This window comes from Ursus americanus, chromosome 6, assembly GCF_024610735.1.
Source record: "Ursus americanus isolate L20-20 chromosome 6, mUrsAme1.1.p, whole genome shotgun sequence".
Classification (NCBI taxonomy): Eukaryota; Metazoa; Chordata; class Mammalia; order Carnivora; family Ursidae; genus Ursus; species Ursus americanus.
In genome coordinates this window covers 17,737,976-17,756,383 of record NC_142132.1, presented here as the reverse complement: position 1 = coordinate 17,756,383, position 18,408 = coordinate 17,737,976, and the positions used below count along the sequence as shown (strand labels likewise).

At 39.3% G+C, this 18,408-nt stretch overlaps 2 protein-coding genes across 22 annotated transcripts in view; one reads left to right on the top strand and one right to left on the bottom strand.

Annotated features, from left to right (window-relative positions):
* Nucleotides 1-936: 936 nt before the first annotated feature.
* Nucleotides 937-17,374, bottom strand: ZDHHC6 (zDHHC palmitoyltransferase 6). 3 transcript variants are annotated; one of them, XM_045803121.2, is made up of 11 exons: nt 17,235-17,374; nt 15,678-16,158; nt 14,045-14,136; nt 12,680-12,839; nt 11,095-11,256; nt 9,410-9,463; nt 4,793-4,960; nt 3,750-3,791; nt 2,703-2,848; nt 2,569-2,615; nt 937-1,546 (listed from the first exon to the last, which is right to left on the bottom strand). In XM_045803121.2, exons 2-11 carry the CDS (start codon nt 15,942-15,944, stop codon nt 1,443-1,445), a joined length of 1,242 nt encoding a protein of 413 aa, XP_045659077.1. In that variant the 5' UTR covers nt 15,945-16,158; nt 17,235-17,374; the 3' UTR covers nt 937-1,442. The 3 variants fall into 3 exon arrangements, with proteins under 3 accessions (XP_045659077.1, XP_045659076.1, XP_045659078.1); XM_045803120.2 differs by having other exon boundaries at nt 17,173-17,312; XM_045803122.2 differs by lacking the exon at nt 17,235-17,374 and having other exon boundaries at nt 12,680-12,747; nt 15,678-15,858.
* Nucleotides 17,375-17,437: 63 nt separating this feature from the next.
* VTI1A (vesicle transport through interaction with t-SNAREs 1A) overlaps nt 17,438-18,408 on the top strand; it is a 358,597-nt gene continuing 357,626 nt past the window's right edge. For 6 of the 19 annotated variants that reach the window (XR_015724729.1, XM_045803127.2, XM_045803129.2 and 3 more), the window contains exon 1: nt 17,438-17,947. Coding sequence is in view for 18 of the 19 variants with exons in the window: in XM_045803127.2 (XP_045659083.2) it covers nt 17,473-17,947 (475 nt within the window). In the remaining variant the exon portion in view is untranslated. The remainder of the gene's footprint in view (nt 17,948-18,408) is intronic. The other 13 variants (XM_045803131.2, XM_045803130.2, XM_045803125.2 and 10 more) reach the window with 11 other exon arrangements.

Genomic DNA, 18,408 nt, shown 5'->3' with positions numbered 1-18,408 from the left:
GGAGGTAAGAATGTTCCTGGATGGTCTCCCTAGACCCTGAGCCCAGAAAATCTGAAGAAATGTCTATTCTTGAGTATCTGAAACAAAGGGAAGACAACAATTAATCTACAGGGTCTCTCCGTGGTCTAGCTCCTATTACCTCCTTGACCTGCTCTCCTACTCCCTACCTCATTCCAACTAAACCACACTGGCTGCCTCCCTACTCCTCAAACATGCCAGGCACATTCCACCTGTTGTTTGGCTATTCCCTCTGCCTAAGATGCAGCTACTCCCAGAGGCACACGACTTGTCCCTTCAACTGTCAAAGGTCACTTCCATCAGATCATCTTACCTGCTTTCTTCCCACTCCATGACTCCATCTGATGCAAATTTTGCTTGTCTGTCTACCTCCCCATCGATCACTAGAATGGGACAGAGTAATGTTTCATTCACTGCTAAATCTCTAAGTGCCCTTCCCTTAATGTTAACTGTTACAACCCCCAAAAGCTCAAGTTCCCTGCCTTGAAAAGAATTAGTATGGGAGTAGGTGACTTCTCTAATTCTACCTGTGCTTAGACAAGCCCAACATTAAGCATCCAATCCACCAGTAGATCCTACCATTCACATACGCTTCAGGTCTTGAGAGATTCAAGTGTACACTTGACCTACTCCCATAGGAATAGGGAGGCAGCCAGTGTGGTTTAGTTGGAATGAGGGAGGGAGTAAGAGAGCAGGTCAAGGAGGTAATAAGAGCTAGACCAGTTGGAGCTAAGTTGAAAGTTTCCCAGAATGCTGTGATCTCATGCCATTAATTCATTTATATCTTAATACTCATTAATATCTTAAGACTCATGATTAAAGATGCCAATTTTTCACAAGGTAGTAGAGCAGTTTTTCCACAAAGAACTAAGACAAACCTTTTCAGTCAGCCAAAAGAAAGAGTCTAGTAAAAACCAGATTTTTACAGAACATCCATTGATCTTTATTTGATTTGACAAAATCTGCATTATTAAAAGACAGGTAATAAAATTTAAGCTTATAGTGAATCTGACATATTATGTTCTACAGTATCTAGAATATTACATAAGAAATAACTGAGGGGGAAACGGGATAAAAGCATCACATGCAGATGCTCCTGCCAAAGGGGGGAACTATGTCTGCAGGTGAGGTCCATAGTGTGCAGCGCATAAAAAAAACCCTAGAGAAAATGCAATTGATTTACTTGGGTGAAGTGTTTTTCCTTTTGGGGAGAGGAAGAGATGGAAAAGAGGGGCAGGAATTCAAAGGCATATGCAGAATGGCTTCTCCATTTCAAAATGGTAATAAAATAGATTATGGCACTAGGGCACCTTTGAGGAAAAGAACACCTTAACCAGAGTAGGCTCATTGCATAATTCTTTAGTAATATGTACAATTTTCAAGTAATGGAGAGGACTTAAAGAGTAATTTTACTTTAACAGTGGCTATCTATTTTTCTTCTCGCCCTCTGGGGCTTGATCTGTTTCAACATCACAGGGACATTTCTCCACACAGTTTCTAGGGAACCAGCCTCTGATTCGTGAAACACCTGAGGGAGAAAATGAAATTGACATGAATAGATTTAGTGATATTTCTGAGCCACCTAAGTCCCATTACTTCAAATCAATAAGCTTTTAGTTCTGCTTTACTTTTTTCCTCCTTTACCATCTTTTATAAGCATAATCTGAGAAAAAAATATGTTTAAATGCTGTCTATCAAGCTAGAAAACCAGTATTTCCCAAATGCTATTAGCTGGGAAAGGTGCTAATGTGGTTCAGGACAACCCCTAAGGCGGGGGGGGGGGGGCGGTGGGCAGGATTTCCCAACATGGGTATTCACTTACATAATTGTGATTGTGGTGTTTGGGGCACACTGTCATACTTCTCCTGTTTCAAGGAACTACCTCCCTGTAGCCTCTCTGAATTTCCTTCTTAGGTTTTTTCCAATATGTACATTTCTATATCAGGGTTGCCTAAGCAGTCTTATGGGGTTAACCTACAATTAACCCAGTGTTTTAGAAAAAGCATCCAGGATTAATCTTTACTTTAAAAAGGAACAGTTCTAAAAAAAAAAAAAATTAAAGACAGAAAATTTCAGATCGTTAGTTTCCATAATAACTTCATAGGAGTATTCATTCACAGGGTGAGCGTAGGGCACGGGGATTTAGTGTACAGGCTCTAGAGCCAGACTGCTTGGCTTGGAGGTCTGGCTCTACCTGTTTTTAGTGTGGTCTTGGGCACGGTGCTCAGCCTCTGTGCATTTCGGTTTCCTCATCAATGCAACATACATGAGGGCTGTTGGCGACTTCACCACCACAAGTGAAGCACTTCTACAAGTGCCTGTCACTCAGATCATGAGGAGCTCCAATACTAGCTGCCACTAAAAAGACCTGATAAATAGAAGTGCTATGGAGAAATAATGTAAGAAGCCTTTTTCTGTTGCTTGATGATGTGTCTTTCTATTATGTGCCCTAATTCATGTGACACTGATTGTTTTTAAGAGTTATTCCCACAAAATTTGGAATTATTACTAGCAGCCTTGTCTATTAAACATTTCCTCCCATTTCCATACCTTCTACGAAGGCATCATCAAGAATTTTATCTCCATACAACCAGTATCTGAAATATTTAAAAAATTAAAATTATTTTTTTTAGGCTAGATGCTAATTTCATCATTAAAAAAATTCAGTACTTTCTATCACTTACCGTAACCCTCTTGTGGCTAAGATGAATTCCCCTTTCTGTAGCCTTATTCGAGGCTCTTCAGTGCAGGGGCTGGTGAAGAAGGTTTTGATTCCTTTATTCAAAGGACAGCAGGCACCACTGTAATCTTCTATTACTCTATAACGTACCTGGCATCCGTAATCAGAAAAACAATTTAACGTTTACCCCCGAATTTCTGTAAGTTTGAATTTAAACTGTGAAAGGTAGATCCGAAGTATCAGGTGACAAGTCTTTCCCTCCCAATTCCTTTACAGGAGGCAACTGATGTTTCTAGTTCTCCAGGCTTTCCTTACCTGCATTTCAAGCACATAGCTAAGAATTAAATTCTAGAGCACTGCTGCCCAGCAGAACTTACTGCAGTGACGGAAATGTTCTGTATTTGTGGTAACCAATGTGGTCGCCCCTAGACACAGGTAGCTACTAAGCACTTCTAATGTGGCTAGTGCAACCAAGGAGCCGAATTTTTTATTTTATTTAATTTTAGTTACTTTATTTTATTTATTTTTTTTAAAGATTTTATTTATTTATTCGACAGAGAGAGAGACAGCCAGCGAGAGAGGGAACACAAGCAGGGGGAGTGGGAGAGGAAGAAGCAGGCTCCCAGAGGAGGAGCCTGATGCGGGGCTTGATCCCATAACGCCGGGATCACGCCCTGAGCCGAAGGCAGACGCTTAACGCCTGCGCCACCCAGGCGCCCCAATTTTAGTTACTTTAAATGTAAATAGCCACATGTGGCTAGTGGCCATCAAATTGTACAGCAGAAGTGTAAGGATGGGTTTCATACTAATGAGCTATATTGAGGGTAATTATTTTTCTGTTGGCAATATAAATTGCTTACATTCCCTCCAAACCTCCAGTCTGAACTACTTAGAGAAAACAAAAGTGAACTGCATCAAATTTCAACAACTGTATTAAGAAACATTATTTAATATTTGGCTTCTACTCAAAGGCAATTTTGAAAACTATGCAGAAGTGTAGAGCCTGACAAAAAGAAAAACAAACTAGTATCATTGCAAAAATATTACTTACACTTCTGATTCTTTTATCTGCTTTTTGTTTCAACTGTTCAATCTGTTTGGAGATATAAAAAGAAAAAATGTTATCTCAGTGTTGAAAATAGCCTTTTGCCATCTACGGTACCAGAGTGACATGACAAACTCTCAATTTTCCAGCATTTCAGTGCTGACAATTCAAAGGCCACATGTTTTTGTTTTTTTAGAGAAGTGGAAAGCTTTTTTAGAGAAGTCAAAGTCCCTATGACTGAGAGCAGGAGCTGACACGAGGCTTTCTTCTCCACATTCTCTCTCCTGTCTTCATCTGCATACACTCACTGAGCATTCGCTATGGCCCAGGGGTCAGGGACATATGCTCACTGCCCTCATGGGGCTTCCAGGCTAGTCCTGAAGGTAAAGATGACACAGGGATTCACGGATTCTTTAGAGAGAAGGTAGACAGACTGCAAAATTCACCCGCAAGTCTCCACTAAAAGTCATCATTATGACTTTTCTTCACGTATTCATCAACAATTTATTAAATGGTACTATATTAGATATACTAGGGGAAATCAAGATAACTCATGATCTCTGTACTGAATCTTGTCAGATTAAAGATATAAAAGAATTAAATAAAAATGAGACCTCATGGGCACCATACAGTAGCATATGGTTAAGCACCAAATCCAGATGAGATGGGACTGAAACTGGCCTTGATAATTTCCGATAGAGAAGAGGATGTGGACAGAGTTAGGTGGCAGGAACACACAAAGGAGTTCACTGAGGAAAGCAGGCCGATTGGAAAGGCCGTTAGGAAGTAGCTGGAGCAGTTTTAGGTCAGATTTTATAACCAAGTGAAGGGATCAGGACTTTATGGCACATGTATGGAGGATCAAAGAGAAATTTAAATTAAAAGAGAGGCATGATAAAAGGAGTGCTTTGGGATTGTTAATTTATATTTTTGCCAAACAAAAAAACTTTTATGACTTATTTTACTATAAAAGGTCATCTGAGTTAAGGGGCACTTAAAGAGACGAGGGTGAAACAGAAAGGAAAGACTATTTGAACAGAAATACTTACTGTTAAGCTGTACTGGTGACAGCCTTCTCTTATTGGCCACGCTAGTCCATCTCCTTCAGGGACCCCTGACCACGTAAATACCTGTTTGAAGTTCTTCCATCTACTTCCCATATCATAGGGAAAAACAAAGACTTCATCCAGTTGGTAATACTGAATTCGATCTTTAGCCTGTGGGTAACAAAGAGGTAAGATGGCAGATGCCTCTGCCCTAAAAGGCTTACTAAATAATATACTATTGATAGTACTGATAGTAATATACATTTATTCCTCAAATTTGTATCACTCCTAAAAATATTTCCTCCTTGTTGTAACGTTAGTATACACAGAAGAGATAGACAAACTTATCATAATATAAGAGGAACTTGCTATATAACACCAACCTCGTATGAGATCATTCAGGAAATGTCTGACTGGGCTTATTCAGGAACAAGCATTCAAAAATGCTTATTAAAAGAGTTAATAGTGGGGCGCCTGGGTGGCTCAGTTGGTTAAGCGTCTGCCTTCAGGCAGGGTTCAGGTCATAGTCTCAGGGTCCTGGGATGGAGCCCCACATCAGGCTCCCTGCTCAGCTGGGAGTCTGCTTCTCCCTTTCCCTCTGCCTCTCCCCCAGCTCGTGCTCTCTTTCTCTCTCTCTCAAACAAATAAAATCTAAATAAATAAATAAATAAGTTAATAGCTTTATTCCACATATAACAAATCCTCAATGTTCTTTGTTGTTCGGCAAAACAAAGAATCCAGGTGTAAAGAAGGGATGTTGATAAAAAGATTTAAGAGGAAGCAAGAGTTTATTCAGGCTGAAAGGAACTGTTTCAGGGGTGCTGCAGAATGCAACAGTTATATCCTGGGTGGCAACAACACTTGTGGGAATGGCCAGGAAAATGGGTTCCAGGGGAGTCATCATTTTCTGAAAATTATTTTTTTAAAAAACCAGCGGAAATGTGCAGATCTTAAGTTTTTTTATACCATTACACATGTATATATACTCACTTACATATGCATTTATATGTACATTTTATGCATATACATAAATATTCAGGTTGCATAAATTATATTCTAGGTACTTAAATTGTTAACTTTAACTTGAGATAAACCAGCTTAGAATTTCTTAAGTACCACTGACACCTAGTGGTATAAAGATACATTATTTATTCTTACAATAAGTGTACAAACCCAGGTGAAATTTGTATCAATTTTAGTGCCTGGTAATTTCGATAAATTTTCTATAATCATTTATTTGTATTTTTTAGTCAGCAACAGAGTGCCAGTTATTTTTAAAATAACTTCTAGATTTAGCATTGCACTTTATGAAGAGCCTTGGTCATCAGAAAAAAAAACTATTAATCTAATGATGATATATTACATTAACTAGAAATGATATCTTGAAATATTTTATTATCAGGGGACAATATTTTAGGGAAAGCCTTCTTGCAATTACTTATAAAGTAATATTGATGTTAATTCAATTAAAACAATTGACATCAAGCTATATGTATGTATGACCATACTAAACTGTGTAAATTCCCACCAAAAGAGTAAAGGATAATTTATTTTCCCTTTTTATAAACAAAAGTCTCAGAGTCTTCAAAATGGATGAGTCTCAAAGAACAGATTTAGGCTATTAACAAAGAAATAGTGCTAAGGATGAGAGTAGCTTACAAAAAAGACTAAGGCCTGGTCTCAGCCTCAGAGAAGCACTCTGAAGTTGGGGGGATTCCAACAATACTGTGTTAAAAGGCAACAGAGGTGGGGTGCCTGGCGGCGCAGTCAGTTAAGCATCCGACTCTTTTTTTTTATTATTATTTTTTATTTATTTTTTATTTTAATATGTTTCTTTTAAATGATTTTTTATTATATTGTTAGTCACCATATAGTACATCCCTGGATTCCGATGTAAAGTTCGATGCTTCATTAGTTGCGTATAACACCCAGTGCACCATGCAATACGACTCTTGATTTTGGCTCAGGTCATGATCTCAGGGTCCTGAGATCGAGTCCCACATCAGGCTCTGCGCTGAGTGTGGAGCCTGTTTAAGATTCTCTCTCTCCCCCTCTCTCTCTGCCCCTCCCTGCCACTCGTGCTCACTCCTCTCTTAAAAAAAGAAAAAGGCAGCAGAGGTATGCAATAGGTGCTACAGGAAAGGCAAAAAAACTATTTAGCTAATCTAGGGAGAGTCAAGGAAGGTTCTTTGAAGAAATGACACCTAAATTAGGTCTTGAGGCATAAGAAATCAGCAAAAAAGAGGAAGGAAGAGTGTTCTAAGTAGAGAATGACATGTGGAAAGATACAGAAGCTTATGATATATAAAATAGGAGTTTTTTATTTTAGTTGGTATCAAGGGTGAGATGGGGTGGGGAGAGGTAGAAAACGCAGAAGAAACAGACCAGGGGAACACACGAAAGGTTTGATTATGTATAAGCTAAGGAGCCTGGACTTAAACATGTGTATCAGTGGTTCTCCAAGCATGCTTTGCACCCCTGTTCCAGTCCCCAACACATTTTCTTAGGGTTCAACAAAGTCAAACAACTTTCATTTTAATACTAACATGTTATTTGCCTTTTTCATCGTGTTGACATTTGCAATAGTGGGTAAAATTGCTGGTACCTTAAGCAGGAGTCAGGTCAGTGGCACCAACCTGTGTAAGTAGATATTATATTCTTCACCGTTACATACTCATAATTAAAAAAAATACAAACCCAAACAAAAGTTTTACATAAGTCCTTGATGATGCAATAAAAACTATGATTTTTACTTAATCTCAACTCTCAAGTAGATGTCCTCTCAATATTCTGTGTGACAAGAGGGGGAATAACATACAGCACGTTTTCTCAAGGAAAACATCTGTTTGAGCTGTGAATTAACAAAAGCTGCGTAGCCAGCTTTTTTCATATAACACTATTTTTACTGGAGAGAATGAGTAATGAAACAAACTAAGGTTACTGAAACTTCAATGTTTGGCAGAAATTTTCTCAAATATGAATAAAGTCAAGCTGTTACTTCAATGTAAACAACTATTTGTTGTCAATGAAAAAATTAAGGCTTTCAGGTGAAAATTAGAATTTTGGAAAATTTGTATCCACCACTGTAAGCTTGACAGCTTTCCAAAATAAAGGACTTTTCCCCATAAAATTGGTAGTGATATGAATGAATGTGCCAGCATTTGGAAAATCTGCATTACCCTATAGAGCTGTATTTTCCAAATGACCAATACCTGACGTTATACAATCATGTATGGGTAAAAGGTCCATTCGAAGAGCAAGAGGTACTGATGGACTGAAATGTGCGGTTACTGACAGAGCTTCACATCTCACATACAACTAACCTTTCAAGGCTATCACCTGTCAAATTTTCATGTAGTATCAAAGAATATCCACTATTAACTAAAAAGCCTATTAAAATACTCTCTCCTTTTCTACCTACTTATCTGTGTGAGGCTGGATTTTCTTCATATACTTCAATCAAAGCAACATATCGCAACAGATTGAATGCAGGAGATGTGAGAATCCGACTGTCTTCTGTTAAGTCAGATATTAAAGAGATTTGTAAAAATATAAAACAATGCCACTCTTCTCCCTATTTTTTACTTTGAAAAACAATAATTTTTTAAAATATGCTATTTTTATTAATATATAATGGGTTTATTATTATTTTTAAATGAAATCATAAATCTTCAAAATGTTTCTCAGGAAATATGGCAATCACTGATATACATTACACACAGTAACAAACGCTCTTTAGTGTCCTTAACAATTTTGAGAATGTAAAACGGTCCTGAAACCAAAAAGTTTAAGAACCTACTGCTATAACTTCAAGTTCACAGACTGGCTGCCAGGAGGCTAAATATATCCTACTGGTATGTTTTATTTGGCCCACAAGGTTTTTTGCTTTTAATTTGAATTGCTTGCTAATAAAAACAAAAAAGGGGTGTCACAGAAATCCAGATCTCTTACTTTTCCAGAAAAACAATGAGATGAACCCAGAACAGTGAGTGAGCACCTTCCAGGGTAACAATCAGCTTCATCGGTTAGGCAGCTCTAGTACCCAGGCTGGCTCCTGTCACCTAGGTTATCTGCCTGGCCCCTGCAGGCATTTGGATTTATAACCCCTGCTGCTATAGTGATGGTGAGGCTCTGAGAAGTTTTAGGCAGGGAGCAGTCAGATTGACTTTTTACAACAGAATCACAACTGTATTAAAGGTTGGGAGGTCTGTAGCAAGCTATGCTATAAGCCCTATCTAGTAGGGCTTATGAACGTTTTTCTAGTCCTAAGGCACTGAAAAAAACTTGATGGCACCTTGGTAGGACAGAAGTTCCTTTCCAAATGGTCTGCCTTAACTCCTAATCTGAGAAAGAATGGGCAAATGGTTTAATGTATGGCTTAGCTTCTTCAGCAACTCAGGGTGAATGAGCAGTGGGAGTTATATTAAACCAAGAATGAATCAAAATGTTTCTTTCCTACATTTATCTTTTATGTGGCATGAAATGACTTAAGAAAGCCACCTAGTAGTGAAGTTTTCACTTCTAGGCATTTATTAGTTAATCTGGTCTATGAACTAATCTTTTCTTTTTTTCCCTGAACTAATCTTTATTGAGATTGAGGAAACAATTATTAAAATTTACCTTTTCTTCAATCCATGATTCAATAGAAGTTTTGTTTCTGAGAATTATTTTCATCTGAAAATTAAATGATAAACAGAAACATTTTATGATGAAACTTTGGTTCATTTAAGATTATCATCTTCGTAGTAACCCTATAAGATAGTTTTTATTGCTCCATTCCACTGACGAAGAGACCAGGATAACAGAGGTTAAGTAACACACTCAGGGTGTGGTCCATCTGACTGCCTGTTCTTAAGCACAGTGCCACTCCACAAAATGACTGTGACAATCCATAACCGAATCTACATCTACTATTTTAATAAAGGTTCATGTTTTAAGTACTATCTTCTGAACAAGGTTTCCAGAGTATTAATAAAACATTGATATAATCCATTTAATCAGTACTTGTGGATTTTGCCTTAAAATCTCTTATCACTATCTTTAACCTTAAGTTTATGATTAATTTATTTGCTACAACAAAGTGACTCAGTCAACCCAGATATTCTGCTTGCCTTGAAAATAAAATATATTCAGTTTTGATTCTATTAATCGATTTTCCTAGCTATGACTAATTCCACTTATGTAGGCTTTTACACCACAGGGTTTTAATTTATTTCTAATATGATTCTTAATTAGAGGGGGAATTTTATCAAAGAATTTGATCCCAGGTTAATAGAAGACATGAAGTATAAACAAAACCAGCATATTGTAAAACTACGAGTTTAAAAGGGTTGGGTGGTGTACCAGAGCCCTGAAGCCAGCATTTCTGATTCTCTGAGAGGTCTATGTCTCCTTTTAGTCTGGCTGTGTCCACAGAAACAGTGTGGCACAGTAAAAACACTCAGGGCAAGGAGTCCTCATCATATTCCTATGGCCGAGCACACCACCACCTGGCCCACAGAAGGCCTTCAATTAATGAACAAGCTAATTAAGTGAATGGAATGAGTCTTAACTATTTTGTGATCTCTTTAGGGCCACATCCTCCTATGTGTTCTCATAGCACTTTGTTCATAAATCTGTGATACACACATGAGCCAGTATTAGTTAAACGTTTACTACTAATTGCGACTTCCCTAGGTGCAGGACGCTTTTCAGTTTCATTATTGTAGCCTCTGAAATTAGAGTAAGTCACCAGGGTAGCATTAAACAGCACAGGTACCATAGGGTTGTTATTGAAATTACATGAACTACTACATGTTATGTCCCTAAAACAGCGTCTTGCACATAGTAAGCGCTCAATAAACGTTGGCTGTATTATGATGATGATGATTAAATACATGCTATTATAAAACAGCATTAATAATTACGTTTATTGAATACATGAGTGGGTGATCTTGGGTTAAGTCACTTCACCTTTCTGTGATTCAATTACTCATCTGTAAGCAAGGGAAAAATACTCCTCTTCAACTCTTTCTGGGGGTTGATGTGAAGATCAAGACAGACTATAATGTGAGAAGAGCTTTCTCAACTATAAAGTGATATATAACTCTAAGACAACATTTTAAAAATTAAATCAATTACCTGGAAATTCTGGGAAAGTTACTTCAAAATTATCTGACTAGTACAGAGATCAGTTACCACGATGGAATAGGTAACAATAACTTCCATTTCATACTGCACATTTAAATGTAGCCTTTATCTCTTTCTCATTATAAGCAGCCCCAATAAATTGACAACTTTTAGTTAGAGGTAACCAAGAAACTTACCTGGATAAAAAACAACATCCCAACAGCTATGGTTGTTCCTAAAGCCAATCCCAGGGCAAACAAGGTGGCCGCAAATGCTGCTAATCCAAACGGGATAATTGGAAGAGGATCTCTCCGGGCTGCACTCATATCAATCTTCACCGTGTTCCACCCAAAGGAGAGCTACAAACGACAGCACACACTTGAAATACTCAGCTGTCATAAATGGTCAGACTGTACTGGAACATTTAAAACAACTTGATCAAAAAAGATCAACAAATGATAATCTGAAGCTGTGGCTAAAAGCAAATGAATTTCTAATTTGTTTCTAATTAATACTGGGGCTTGAACTCATACTGATATGCAGGATGTCATTCTTCATTTTTTTCAAATGTTACGTTTTTTTGTTTTTAATTATTTCCTCAGAGAGCGTAAGGCATACCCCACTAACATTAATACGCATGAACAGCACTAGACATCCATCTAAATTGTAATTGTGTCATCCGTCTTCTCCTTGCTTTTCAATATGGAAATCTTCCACAGCAAAAAAAAAAAAAAAAAAAAAAAAAAGGACAGCCTAGAATTTAGTTTCTTCCCACATGTGCCACAACCAGAGGTTAAAAACTGGCAAAGATGCAGCCAAACCTGCCCTGCAGATGCCTACTGCCTGGCCTGCAAAACGTTTGAAAATATTCAGCCAGGTGCCAACATTTAAAAATCAGGAGATGTTAAAAAAGTCCAGATTTTCTGATTTTTCCTGAAAAGCTAGAAGATCTAGTATTACTGGACTAGGTTTCCAAACACCAGAAACTGGCCCAGGTGAATATGGGCTGTCCCACCTGTGAAGGGCATATGTTCTCCGGGTGCTGCAGTCCTTTCAGGCCTGTGAAAATCATTTACCCACCAGGCTTCCTTAGGGACTGATTTGTAACCCCCGAACTTTATCTCCTGACTACCTGCCCATTAGTCAACCTAATCTTCTGGAGGATATTTTAGGACACGTGCCTGCTCCATGAGCTACCTTCCAGGGCACTGGAATTAGAAATGAACAAAAGAACTGCAACTTGTCACATGAATTAGATGGAAATAGAAAATATCAGGCTGTCTTTTTCTTCTTGTTCCTTTTTTCCCTCTATTCTTGTCACAGCTACAAAGTGTGAAATCAAATAAATTATATATACAGCAATAAAATATTATCAACTTCAACTACAGCTGGTAAGGTAAGTTTCCAAAAAAAATAATTTTTCCTCATCTTAAAAATTAAGTGTTGGGGCGCCTGGGTGGCTCAGTCAGTTAAGCGGCTGCCTTCAGCTTAGGCCATGATCACAGGGTCCTGGAATCGAGTCCCGTGTGGGGCTCTCTACTCAACGGGGAGTCTCCTTCTCCCTCCCCCTTCCGCTCATGCTCTCTCTCTCAAATAAATAAAATCTTAAGAAAAAAATTAAATTTTAATACTTTTTTTTAAAGAAATTCACATATAGGTAAAGCAAAGTTCTGTTTCTCAACCTAAATCATAGAAATCATATTTCTGAAAGAGACTTCTTAAGTAATCATAACTACCACTTAATTTGGCATCAGTGATTTTGTAACAAACACTGTCACTTACCCGATTATAAAGCTGTGTGTACATAGTCATAACAAAAATGAAAGCAGCATGAATACAACCCAGTGGTGCTAAAAGGAGAAACAGTGTGAACGAAGCATGATTCTGGTAACCACAACAATTGTTGATCCAAGGACAGTGATGGTCCATCTTCATCACACATCTAACAAGAAAAATTTACACAAAACATGAGGCAGAAAATCCTGTCTACTTCAAATAACTTTAGTCTTCAAAAGATCAGGCAAACAGGAATCCAGCATGTCCATGAGTCATAGAGGAATTCTACTCCATGCAACAGAAAGCAAAGTCTTTATGAGTTTTTAAGCAACTCTGAACAGTGACTTCTTTTAAATTCTAAATAGCACAAGAAAAGTCGGGCTTTGTAACAGCTTCTGAGGAAAAGATGTCTGCTACAAGTGAGTTTGTTTTAAGAAGTCAGGAGGCCACTGAGAGGTTCATTATAAAGAAATAAGCATGGGTTCCTGGTCTTCCTCTAGCTCTGAAATGCAGTGACTGAAGTGGAGTACAACAGAGATTCAACAATATCACTTCTAAATCTCTACCGGGGTTCATGGGACCCAGCAGATCTTGTAACTTCCTTCCTTCCTGTTCTCATCTTTTAGATGTGGATTTTCTGAGCTAAGCAAGCTAACTATGGAATATAAGATGTGGTATAACAAGCAAAGTCTTACCGAGCTTCCTTCCCTTGTTGCTAGAAGAACATTTCCTGGGCTCATATCAAACTATCTTTGCCACAAATGGTTTTCCTAAACTTCAACATTCTTATCACAAATTTGTTATTAATCAGTGGCAGAGCTGTGTATTTAAAAAGGTTCTAGTTTATTTCGTATTTCTTATAGTGATTCAGTTTTCTTCCCTTAAGTTTTTTTGTATTAAACAGTAGTGATAATATGCGTCTGAATACATTTATTAGATTTGCATAAAGTGTAAGTATTAGTCAACCCAAATCATGGAAAGGGCAGGTGTCCCTTATAATTTAGACTCAGAACAATTCTAAAGCTAGTCAAGATGACAGCAGACAAGCACAATTAATCCTGATCTATGGAAATAACTTGAAGGCGTAACTTTTTACTCTTGGCAGGGCAAGAAGAAAAGTAAACGTGTATTTTTCCAATCAATCAATCAATCAATCAAATCTTTTCACTTATAACAAAAAAGAGGATTATTTATTATCAACATTGATAGCTTAAGAACAAAATGGAGATATGGACATAAGTATTTTGACAATGTTTTTTTTATAAAGAAGCCCCCTTATAGAGACTAAAACTAAGACTGATGTGATAGAAAGAACATAAGGCCAGTAATCAAGCTAATCAGTCCCCAATGAGGAGCAAAGACAGACAGTACCTGTTACACTTTCTGCAGTGATGTGACCGTGGAGCCTTGTATGCTTGGCAGACTTTACAATACTGGAGATACATGTTATCCTGAGAATTTTCCTTGGTAGCAAAATATAAACAAAAATATATCAGTTACCTGATCCTAAGTAATAACATGTCAAGTCTTATGAATAAATGCTTTGGTATGGTTTGATTTTTTTTTTATGGGGTGCAGGGATAAGGTTGGAATCCTAACTTGCATTTCCAGACCTTTTACTTGAGCTGAAATATTTTTAAAAATGAGTTTCCGGTAACAGCCACAATGCTCTTCCAATTACCCAGAACTCATTTTTAATTTCTCTTCCCCATGCTCCACCCAAACCCGCTGCCACTGAGTGTAGCTGGTTCTACTTTCCCAGACTCTTATTAGAATGGGAGGAGTTCAAGAAAAAGGTAGCTGCCCATGCAGCAGGTATTTTGGAGTGGGGATTCAAACATCGGAGCTGATCTCTTTAGGAAATTTCTCTTTCACCATTTTAATCACTTCTAACTACTTTCCTTTACTGTAGTCTCTCTCTAATCCAAACCGTCTGTTGTCAGGATGGTATTCCTATAACACAACTCTGATGATTAGGTCAGAGCTTGGCTTGAAAATCTCTACTACCTCCCTATGGCCTAATAATCCCTCACACATTTGAGGCCTTCCACAATCTGCCTTTGTTTCAGCCTTATTGGCACTACCTAACCTGTTATTTCTGACTATATGCTCCCACCATGAATCAACCTGAAATGTCTTCTTCCCCATCCAAGGAAATTTCCACTCCTCCCTCAGGTCCACAGCTGAAAAAGATCAGGTCCTTCTAGCTGCAACAGCACTCATCCCATTCTTCTCTATAGCTTAGTTACTTACACAAGTGCCTTGGTTTCTCTCAATTATAAGGTTTTTCAGAATATGAATTTGTTTTACCCATCTCTGTACTCACTTTAAATAGTACACTACATTAGTGTTTCTCCAACATTAACGTAACTAGGAATCACCTGGGGATTTTGTTAAATGCTGATTCTGATTCCTAGGTCTGGAGTGGAGCCCAAGATTCTGCATTTCTTAACAAGATATCAGGTGGTGTCCCTCAGCAAGCAATATGGAAATTCATAAGCATAAGCTTTCTACAATTTTTAAAAAGCCACAAAATGATTCATACTGTACTTCCTAATGTGATGATTTTAACACTGATTTTAAAACTTTATGATTTAAGCCAGCAATTTCTAAAGAGTTTTTCTCAGTTCTGAGGGCTGGTAATGTATTACGTGGTAAAGATCCTAGAGCCAAACTGCATTGTGGAACTATAAGAGGTGCAGGAGATGCAGTATTTCTTAAACTTAGGACTATAGACTCCCCATCCCGCTTCATACTTTTTTTTTCTTTTAATGCAGGACAAGTATTCAATAAGATGTCTCTGGGAAATACTAATTTAGATGAATATTTTCAGATACAAAATAAATTCTTTGAGCTCTAAATGATCAGTAATTAGAATAATAGGCTTAGCCTCTACCAAGGCAAAACGTAGGCTGTGTCTGATATTATTGGTTAGCAGATAAGCCATAAACTAAATATATGATTATCATTAGAGTTCCTTATCTTAAGGGATCTTTTTTCTTACCGGTTTCCACCCCAAAGGAACAAAGCCAGGACCAATAAACATGGCATTGAAGTAATTATAAAGAATCATGACAGTCCAATTTATCAACATGATGAAATTCACGCTTCCTCCAGTTGTATGTAAAGGCCAATACCACAACACAGAGTCAATCATGGCCATCGTAGAACATATTGCTATAACACCAAGGGCTATGATGGGACCCCAGTGACACAGTCTCTTTAATTCTTGGAGATTTTCAAACTTGATAACTGAGCAGAATGTACCCATTTTGGTGAGGAAGAATGCCTTCCTACTTTTAGAAAATTATAGATTTCCTTTTTCTGTGCACACATTTCCATGTGCCACAAGTCCATGTGTGTTCCTTAATTGTCATGCCTTCAAGTTGTGGGACGTTAATGCAGATTATGCCATTTTCACTGTTACACACTCAGAGCTCTTTATCTTAACTAGGAGAATCCAGTATCCTGGCTTGAAACCCAATCTAAAGAAAACAAAATGAGAAAGTTCAGTAAAAAAATTTATTATATACTATGTTTAACTCCAATAACTACCTAAACAAAAGCATCCCACAAGTGAACTACTATGAAATGAGCACCTTATCAAATGCCAAAGAGAACTATCTTTATCTGATCCAAAATAGGGCTCAAGTCTGAATGGCATATAAACTGGATACATGATTCTAAAATAGTTACTTTTTATTCCTTGTTTTCAACTTGTCAGGGAACTGTGATTGCCCAACATTTAGTGAATGGTTTGAGGAGACCGAGAATTTTAGAGCTGGAGCAGGCTTTGGGATTGATTGAATCCAGCTTCCGTCTTCATAGAAAAGAATTGGCTTGGACAGGCTAAGTGATTGCGCCAAGCTCACAAGTAACAGCTGAACCTAGACTAGAAATCAAGTCACCGAACTCCTTTTACAGAGTTCTAAAACGCCTCTTACTGAGTCTCGATTTGTCAAGTACGAGCCCGACACGGTCTACATTTGCCTGCGGTTGCCCCAAAACACTAACTTAAGGATCTATTTGGGCCAAAGGTAAAGAGGCGAGCGAGTGAAAGCAAAGAGAGAGTGAAAGGAGGGGACGGGAGACAGAAGTGTGTGTGAAATCATGATTCGAGGAACACGGGAGAAGGAACATGAATGAAAATATTAAAAAAAAAAAAAAAAAAAAAAGAGGAGGAAGTGCGTCCGCAGCGAGGGACAGGGAAGGCAGGACGGCGAGCGTCGGAAGACCTGTGGAAGAATTTCTGATTGGACTGCAGTGAGTCAAGGCAAGATGTCAGATAGAGGGTAATACGGACTTTCACGCAACAGATGCTACTGCCTTGTGCCTCAGTTTCCCGCCCGTGACATGGAGCAGAGCGCTTAAAAATCCTCACTCAGGGGAGAAACATCCCCGCAAGCGTGGTTGGTTTCAATATTCTGGCGATTCTGGGCTCACTCGGGTGGGGCGAAGACCGCCAAAATCATAGTTACATCCCTTGCCTTGACTCCCACCTCAGTCTGGTCCTTGGTGCCCGCTCCTCGGCCATCGCATTTCCGGGGCGGCCTGGGCTCACCCGGAACAGGTTTTCTCCTCTTCGGATAACTCCGTCATGGGGACCTCAGTCTAGCGCAAGCAGAAAGCAAATCCTGGTTGTAAGAGGATGGAGTGCAGAACCTCCCGCGACCAGCCTGTCTCCCCGCCAGCGCTCTCGCCGCTGCTCTCCAGCTCCCGCCCAGTGCGCGCGATCTCTGCGACAGCCACTTCCGGGAGGTTCGCTTCATCAGACTTCCCTCGGGAAGCAAGTTCCTGGGATGTTTAGCTCGGGGAGCCGGAGCCGCTTTCCAGAACGTGGAAGGGCAAAAAAAATAAAAAAATATAAAAAAAATGCTTTTGGTGATCCCCGAGAACCCTCAGGTTTTAGGAAGCGTTGGGGGGCACTAATAGAAGTGCTTTTCTTTCGCGAATTTTTAAATCTTGAAGCCTGGGCGGACAATAAAAAACGCACACAGGCCAAATTCCGGAGGACTGAGACTGCGACGAACAACCAGGAAGCGGCCCGGCTGGGAGCTGTCCCCAGTTCTCCACTCAGCTCTCGAGGCCCCCTCCCGGGGTCCTTACGCCGTGTTCCTCTGTCCCGCGTGGCCCTTGCCACGACCTGGGCTCCGGCCCGGGCCCATCACTCAGGAGCCGCCATGTCATCCGACTTCGAAGGCTACGAGCAGGACTTCGCGGTGCTTACAGCAGAGATCACCAGCAAGATTGCGAGGGTCCCCCGACTCCCTCCTGGTGAGAGCCCTGACCCGGCCGGGCGGGGGTGGCCCCGAGGGCTCCGAGGCTCGCGGGCGGTGGAACGTCTCTGAGGCGCGAGGTGGTGCAGGGGCCCTCCCGGAGTGATGGAGCTGGACTTGGTTGAGGGTAAACGCACAGTCCAGGCTGGGTTGTGGAGTGCCATGAACAGAGACTACGCTGAGTTTTCTGGGCTCACCGGACTTCACCGCCTTGTTACTTGGTACAACCTTGGGAACGTTTCTCTGACTCTTAGTTTTTTGTTTTGTTTCATTTGTAAAATAGAGATATGAGTAGTCAAAGAGAGTGAATGAACGTACCTAGATCATGGGTCTACAATATACAGTAACCAGTTGTTTTGTTAGTGGTAATATTATATGCGGCAAAATAGGGTTAAGAGCCATGGTACCAGGATTCAGATCCCAGCTCTGCCACTTAAAAGTTTACGAAAGTTTCTTAAA